Source organism: Etheostoma spectabile, chromosome 6 (genome assembly GCF_008692095.1).
Source record: "Etheostoma spectabile isolate EspeVRDwgs_2016 chromosome 6, UIUC_Espe_1.0, whole genome shotgun sequence".
Classification (NCBI taxonomy): Eukaryota; Metazoa; Chordata; class Actinopteri; order Perciformes; family Percidae; genus Etheostoma; species Etheostoma spectabile.
Window position 1 is genome coordinate 27505838 of NC_045738.1, and position 8420 is coordinate 27514257.

At 41.8% G+C, this 8420-nt stretch overlaps 1 protein-coding gene across 1 annotated transcript in view; it reads right to left on the reverse strand.

Annotated features, from left to right (window-relative positions):
• Window positions 1–8420, reverse strand: part of ankdd1a (ankyrin repeat and death domain containing 1A) — a 21390-nt gene that overhangs the window by 3823 nt on the left and 9147 nt on the right. The window contains exons 8-14 of the mRNA XM_032518486.1: window positions 7405–7503; window positions 7200–7298; window positions 5484–5582; window positions 3978–4076; window positions 3430–3525; window positions 707–908; window positions 139–270 (exon numbers count right to left, since the gene is read on the reverse strand). Of these exons, the coding sequence (XP_032374377.1) occupies window positions 139–270; window positions 707–908; window positions 3430–3525; window positions 3978–4076; window positions 5484–5582; window positions 7200–7298; window positions 7405–7503 (826 nt within the window). The remainder of the gene's footprint in view (window positions 1–138; window positions 271–706; window positions 909–3429; window positions 3526–3977; window positions 4077–5483; window positions 5583–7199; window positions 7299–7404; window positions 7504–8420) is intronic.

The following is an 8420-nucleotide window of genomic DNA, read 5'->3' on the forward strand; positions in this document are numbered from 1 at the left end:
CCCAGCCATTGACATCAGAGAAGACAGATGTGTTACCAGTATACACCACAGGAGTTCAGGAATACAGCAGCTTCATTACAACGCTCTGTATAGCAGTAATACGAGGAGACAAACCCCAGTGCAGTTTGACGGGCTCACCTGCCAAGTCTGTCCGGGAGATTGCCACCAGCCCCTCGTAGAGGCTTTTGATCGGGTTCTCCCCCGCCATTACCACTCCATGAAGCCAGATTAAAAGCATTCGGTGGCCATGCTCTTTGAAGCTTTTCATACCTAGAGGTTCAATCCAGAATTATAATACATATCAATATTTATATAACATGTAATGATTCAACTTTTGATTTTAACGTCACGATTTGATTTTTGGTTTGAACGTTCTGTTTTTCAACAAGGACGACAACGCCACAATAAGAGCCACTAGCTCTACCTTGCAACAGCGTTTCCGAGACTCATTTGAATGCACCATTAATTTCACGAGGTACACCTGTATGCACCAAAGCACGGAAGTCCACGTTTTACCTTCGTTGTTGGTTTTCCATTACTCACTCACGTGGAGGGAAAAATGTTGCTACATGGGTGACTTCAGAGAAGCGGGAGGGTTTTCTGTTGTTTATTCGTCACCCCCGTCTCCGGCAGCGGCCTCTGGACTAGTCAAGCTGCAGGCCCTAATTTGTGTTATGAACCATTTCAAGAAGACAGCATAGCTCACCTGTCCACTGCTGCTCTATAGCTCGTATGTGTGCATCACTGAAGTCCCAGTGTTGAGCCAGGATCTTCCACTCCCCGCGGCACAGGTGCTTGGTGGCCAGGCTCCACAGGACCGAGCGGAGGTGCTGCGTCTCTGGCTGGTGGTCCTGCTTGAAGCTCAGAGGCTTTCCCACCCAGGAGTCCTGCTCACTGCCCATCTGATCCTGAACAGAGGGAATCATGAGTAATGTAATATAATGTAATGAACAAAGTGTACATGTACATGTGGTGTACTGTGCAATGCATCTGAAGTAAATTAAATAACTATTACAACCAGCAAAGCTCACTCTGAATAATCTTGGAGATGTTCAAGATGGTAGGGGTTAGGGATGATCCGAGTACCCGGCTGAAACGAGTATCCGGTACGGATAATGCATTTTTGCAGAGTACAAGTATTATCCGAGTAATACGAGCCAATATCCGTGCTCGGATTGAATACAACTGCTCAACTGGCCGTGCAGCGTTTTGTGATAATCATAGCGCCCCCCCCCCGCCTACAAACACGCTCGGCTCTATTACACACACACAGAACACGGAGAAATGCTCTCTCTCTCTCTCTCTCTCTCTCTCTCTCTCGCTCCGTCGGGCAGGCAGTCGGGTCTGCGGATCTGTTCCGTTACCGTTTAGGGTTTCTTCAGCTTCAGGTTTGTTTTTTACTTCGGTTTGCAGTACTTACAGACTTAGTAACCAGTAGATTTCTGGTGAACGTGGGGTTTGTAGTCCTTACATAGTAACCAGTAGATTTCTGGTGAACGTGGGTTTCAGACATGCTGCTCGGTTCAAATGCGATCTTGTGCGTCTCTGCCATCGGAGATTTTTTTTTTTAACTGTCAGCTGCCCCCCCCCCGCCCCGCCCTCTCTCTCTCTCTCTCTGTGTCTCTCTCTTACTCACACACACACACTACGTGTGTGTAAATAAAAATAAATAAAAAAGAACCAAAAACAAAAGAAATCACACTGATCATAAAAAAATTAAAAGTTAAAAAAGAAAGTTATACTGAGTATGAAAACTCTTGTTCATTACATTTTACTTCATAATTGCAACCGCATGTGTTGTATTCATTGTTGCAAAACGCTCTGAATATAGTCTGTTTGTTACCATGACAACACCATTGATCTGAAGCTCGATGCTGTCATGTAAATAGTTTTTCTAATCAGCAATAAATATAACAATTTCTGATCAACCCATATCAATTGCATGCTTAAAATAACATACTGGTTAAAGCCTAGCCCATTTCAAGACAACCCGACCCACTTCCGGGTTAAATCTGACCACTTCCGGGTTAGGCCCCGCCCAGTCCAAGTACGGATACGGATACAGATAATTCATGAGGTAAACAGATACAGATACAGATACAGATAATGCTGTACTCGCTCATCCCTAGTAGGGGTACTGCTACTTGATGCAAACAAAATCAAAGGTATGTAACATAACCTGTCAGTAGCACACCCACACCAACCCTGGTACACAGCAGTGAAGGTTACGTAAGAATCCTATGGCTGGACACATAGATTTAACAATGCCCAGGGTTAAAGTTGCTTTCAGGCACCTTTAATTAATAAGTAAATTAATCTAACTGGCAGTTTCATACATCTGTGTTTCCCGTTTGTTTCAAATAACACCAAATCTCCATTTGAGTGTTTCCTCTATTCCCTCTCAGCATCGCACCGCCGTGAGTCCATGAACAAGGCAACTGTCGGTGGTTAGTTCAAATGTCAGTAAAATAGCAGGACAGGGAGTTCTTTCCTCACCACTGTCGGACTAGTTGCTTGCTCTTGGGGGAAATACTAGAATTGTTGGGGCTTTGTAAATTATAGATTGTGGTCAAGACCTACTCTCTGTAAAGTGTCTTGAGATCACTTCTGTTATGAGTTGATACTATAAATAGAATTGAATTGAATTGACAGACGCATACAACCTAAACTGGTCAATTCAGTTGAACAGGGGAAGATCACGTTGTCTAATCGACATGGTAACGTGCTGCTGATCCCATGTTTTTAGCTGAGTTACACAGAAAAAATCAGTTAAAAGAGAAGAATATTTAGTACAAATGGAGTGTTGATGCTGTTTGGCCCTCATTGTTCTCCGTGAGGTTTGCTGGAAGTGAATATACCCCCGGTGTGTTTTATGTGGAGTGACTGTGTGAGACGCTGTTAAACAATTTGCCTTTTAAATGCTTGTCAGCAGCAGGTTATATGGTAACTCCGGAGGCAATTAGGCCTTGTGTGCTCTGATTAATTTAGCATGCAGTTAACACACCAGTCATAATTTAGTTTGAATGAAAACACGACTCCTACCATATGCTCCTGCTGTTTTTCACCACTGTTTTGGAGGAATAACGAGAGAGAACCAGGTGAACCAGCTTTGAATATGAGTTTTCTTAAGTGCTGTGGACTACTTTAAAGTAGTAAGAAACTTTAAAGTTAATTTCACCACAAAAAACCTGGTAATTTCCCCAGGATCTTAGCGGCCCTCCACCTACCAGATCCCCCTGATGCCAACAAACTTTAATGTCACACATCCATCCTAATCTACAGCTAACAGTACAGTATGTGTAGGTAACAAACCTCATAGAGTTAATTATTAACACCTTAGAGCAGTGCCCCATATTAGATTAGAAGAGAATGTTGAATGTGTTATTCAATTTAATACAGTGGTTCCTGATGCCATGAGGATAAACTCACCTTCTCCCATTTATAAAAGCGGTCAGCTTTGATGATCATGTCGACCAGGATGACATGATTTCCTCTGGCGGCCACCTCCAGACACCGTTTCCCCTGCTGTGTACATCATATATCACATAGTCAGGAAAACACAGTGGATAGGAAGTACATTACTCAGTTAGATGACACAGATGCAGCATCATACAGGTAAGTGTGACCTAAACATCAAAATTAGAACCGAAAAAAAAGATGAGACACAAAACAGCTGTAACACATACAATCAATTTATCAAAATGTATATTCATCCAAACCCTTATTCATCCTGAAAACGACATATATGACCATTGTACTTACTGCTGCACACTGGCTGTTTTAACATGTGACTGTAACAGGTGACAGCAGTGGCATTTGAATCATGTGACCGCTCTGTTGAATGTAAGGGCCGCTGTTTTAAACACGTATTTAACGTTGTGAAACAGAACTATAGTTTAGGCGACAAAATACTTAGTACGTGTTGGAAAATCAACACATACTAAGTATTTTGTGAAGGTGTGTGCTGTGTGTGCTACCTTGTCGGTTAGATTGAGGTTAACTCCAGAGATCAGCATCATCTCAGCCATGTCCTGCCAGCCGTGCTCTGCTGCCAGGTGCAACGCAGTCTGTTGTCTCTGGCAACCACATAGCACACATGGGATCTTGTCTCATTTCTTCTGGGAACCATCCCCATGTCATTGTGCATTCTTATGTTTATTAAAATCAACGTGGGCACACAAAGGTTCTGCAGAGCCAGCTGCTTTTATGTTTCTTGGGTGAGCACTTCAACTTTCATATATACAGTATATGTATATATGTATATATATATATATATATACATATACTATTTTTTCTTTTCTTCTTTTTGTCATTGTGATATACACATTGCAAAAGGCTGCGACATATCGCGAAAGACACTCCAAATATCAGAGCACATCAGTAGAAAGTACTGCACTCAGGGTTTCTGCAGGTTTAACCAAGTCAAATTTAAGACTTTTTAAGACCTTTTTAGACCTATGAATGAAATTTAAGACCTATCTTAGTTACAACATAAAAGTACAACAAAATGCAGAGGCTTTCAAAGTAAATAATTGTATTCAAATTTAATAATAGTGACCCGAAGAAACACTAATCTGTACTTACACAGCAAATTGTATTTGGACAAGTGAAAGAAAGAACTACTCCTACAACACCATGGAATAATGCTGCGTTCCAGACACAGTTTTTAGCCCGTGAGTTACGACTTCAAGTCACGACTAACAATTTGGCAGCGTTCCAGGCAAAGTAACAACAAACCTGTCTAGCTAGCGTTAGCCAGCGGCTAACTAATGCTGACGTTAGCTAGCGCTAGCTGATACTAGAGATTTCTAGTCGGCGACATATTTTGGGCTTCAATTTAATAAACATAACCTGTAGTAGTACACAACCGTATGTGTATTGTTTTGATTCTAATGTGCGGAATTACTTGACGTTGCCTATTTATATCGATTTATTTCTATTTCTAGCTGTTAATCACCGGCGTCTGTACATGTGAAAACTGTAACCGGTACAAGTTCACGGGTAGTAAGTTACGGGTTTGACTGCCGTTCCAGGACACTTTCACGGGTAGAAGGTTGTGAAAACACAGGTTATATGCTGCCTGGAATGCAGCATAAGAAAAAAACATTTCAATGAGCAGAGGTAGTGTTGCATGGATGTAGGAAAATTTAGACGTTTCAAATTAAAATGTCAGCGAATTTAAGACTTTTTAAGGCCTAATATTTTGACCCTGGAAATGTTGCTGTCAATTATTTTAAGTTGAATTCAATGTTGAATTATAAAGGAATGTTGGAAATGATTTCCTTTCATTTGTTTCCAATGCAACAAGCAATTTGTAATTCAGCAGAATACTGAAAGCAGCAGAAATGCAAAACTGAGTGCACTTTAATATTTGTTAATAGTATCGCAAGCCATATCGCGATATTCAACAATGTTATTGCACATTTGGCTGAGATCGTGCAGCCCTTATGTGTACAAGTACAGCTGTGGAGGTCTGTACTCACACTGTCAGGCATGTCCAGGTCACAGTCAGCGTCTATAAGCAGCCGTAAAACCTCAGGGTGGTTGTTGAACACTGCTAAGTGCAGCGCTGTGTTGTGTTGCTGTTTCAAACACAAAGAAAGAAGTCTTTAATAAGAACATTCCTTTTTTGGTGGAATGGCAAATCATACATAGCAAAATGTTTTGCCTATTAACATGTTTTCCTCTGACATTTATCTGGGCTATGTAGTTTCAAAGATTATGCTAATTATTCTTTAATGTAGTTGTGCAGGAATTAAAGATACTGTCAGGCTGGCCTAGTGCTGAGGCGGGAACAAGAGTACTGGACCCAAAATGCAAGACACCAGGAAGAGCAGGTTCAGGTGTAAAATTTATTAAACCAACAAATCTAGTCCTACGTGGCTGTAGAACAAGACATCTAACTAGAGAACACATGAACAAAAGATCAATCCAAAATGGCAAAAAGTGTAAAAAACGATCCAAGAAGTGACAGAGTACAGGGAACACGACGATGAGGACATGACATAATAAAACATGACTCAGGACCCAGGTTCCATTCAGCCCAAGATGATTTATTCTAGGAGACGGGTCTATCCTAAGCCAGATGGATAAGCACATAAGAAGCCGGGCCCAGGCTAGTTTAATGATAGCCTGACAGATTCTTTTAAGAGGATGGAAGAATGAAGGGGTGCCGTCTATCCAGGAGGGGGCTCGTGAGATGGCTAGGGTGGCGGCGTTTGAAAAGATGTCATGTAAACGGTTTGCCGGCTGGATATCTACACTAGAAAATGGGGAAAGTACCTGGGGTTTCTGGTAGGCTCCTAGGATGCTTTGTGCTGGGGAGAGACGTGTGATGAGCTTATGATGTTGTCATTTATACATATGTTTATTTGGTTTATGGTTTATTGTCTATTCTGTTACAATTTTGTCAAATGGTCTTAAATATTCTAGTTACTGTCATCTTTTCTTGATTTTAGTCTGGGTTGTATGATTTGCATGTTGTCGTCATAATAATACTGCCACTGGAGGGAAGTAAATGGTGGTTGCTTTGTGCTCTGTCCCCACGCTGTGCAGTGAAGCGTTTTGTGATGTTCTGCTGTGCTGCTCTAGGGTTGGCCGTTCCATCCCCAGCTCCTCACAGCTACATGGCACAGTGCCCATGGGCAAGACGATTGCTCCCGCTGGTCAGGCCAGAACATTGCATGGCAGCTCACTGCGTACATGGGTGACTAAGAGGCAAATTGAAAAGCGCTTTGGATGAAATAGTGGTCTGCCGTATAGATTTGGTAAAATATACTGTAAAGTAATATTAATTATAATTCAATTATAATATTTTAATGGGCTTTTTTATGTTTCAGCATAAGCAGCACCATTTTTCCTCATTCAGAGGACAACGAGTGAGTGAGTCAGCAATTTGTAATATACTGTGTAATGTAATGCAGTGCTGTTTTGGGGGATATTTTGGCAGTTAGGTGTTTTTTTGGGGGGGGGGTAGGTGCTCCTTTGTTTGAAATAGTTTGAGTAACATTGATATAAATGCAGCAACTTACCATTTACTACATTACAGATGTAGTAAGACACTTGCACTTCTCAACCCAAAAAGAGAAAGCCAGTGTGGAAATGTGTTGAAAAGATTTAGTGTGGCGATGCTCTTTAAAAAAAACGACATCTACTACATGACACAAAACAAGGAATAAGACACGTGGGTGTTGACTTACATTGTCTACAGCATCTCTGTTGATTCCCGCCTCCAGCAGCAAGCTGGCCTCTCTGTCAAAGCCATGCTGAGCTACATAATGGAGAGCAGTCCTATTCTTCTGCACACAGACGAAAACAAGGATTTAAAATCAGGATTCATAAACATTTCTGTAATATTCAGTGTTTATTGCAAATGATATATGACACCGAGTGAAGAAAGCATACATTAGTTAATGCATTGGCATTACAGCCGGACTCCAGCAGCAGTTTGACACACTCGTAGTGACCTCCATCAGCTGCCAGGTGCAACGCTGTGAGACCCTCCTAAAAACACAACAGCTACATTTCAGTCCACAACACTCCACGTTGAGGCCAGATGTTATGTAGGATTAGAACATTTTGTAATCAGTTTATATATATCAAATGTAATGACAACTGCTCATTAAAAGCTATCCGAAATAAGAGTGTCATCTTACAAGAGCTTATGCTGACCAACCAACGGGCAGAACAGAAGGTACGTTTACAATGGCTGAATCTCATCTTATTTTATGGCTCCTCGACTCCTTGGTCCTCAGGGAAGGCCGTCTCAAAGCTCTTATTTCTGTCCCGAGGGCCGAGCATCGAGGAGGGATCACTGAGGAGATATAGTCGAGGATACACGAGAGCAGCCTGCCCGTGCAGCTGATGGAGTTGTTAACTCCGCCCACACAGCTGACAAATTCATGTAACGTTTCAGAGGAAAGGACGTCTCATTCCTCTACAACACATTTGCTTCGATGATTTCATTGCGTCTCTCCCGGGCCTCCTCGGTGGGAGCAACTAAGACGCGAGGAGGCAATTTAAGTCCTATGGGACGTACCCAATGACACGAAACCAAGGGGGTAAGCCAGCCTGGATGGCGCCATTTTGATGATACCTAGCACTCACCCGCCGTTAGCATCCCATTGACTGCCATTCATTTTAGCGCCACTTTGACAGTGAATAACTTTACATCTGAAGCGTTTAAAGTTTATTTGTCAGTTGTTTATTTACAAAGAAATACAACAATGAATAAAAGGCTCCATTACCTTGTAGCTCACGTTATGGCTCCGTAGCATACGTTTTTGTAAAAATAGGCTAACGATTGTGTCGTAACCAAGCAACTTGCTGTCGCATAGTAGAGAAATTACCGAACAGTTTGGGACAAGCTTGCAGACAGTTTGGACTTCCATTATCTGTTTAGGTTTAATTACTAATGTTAA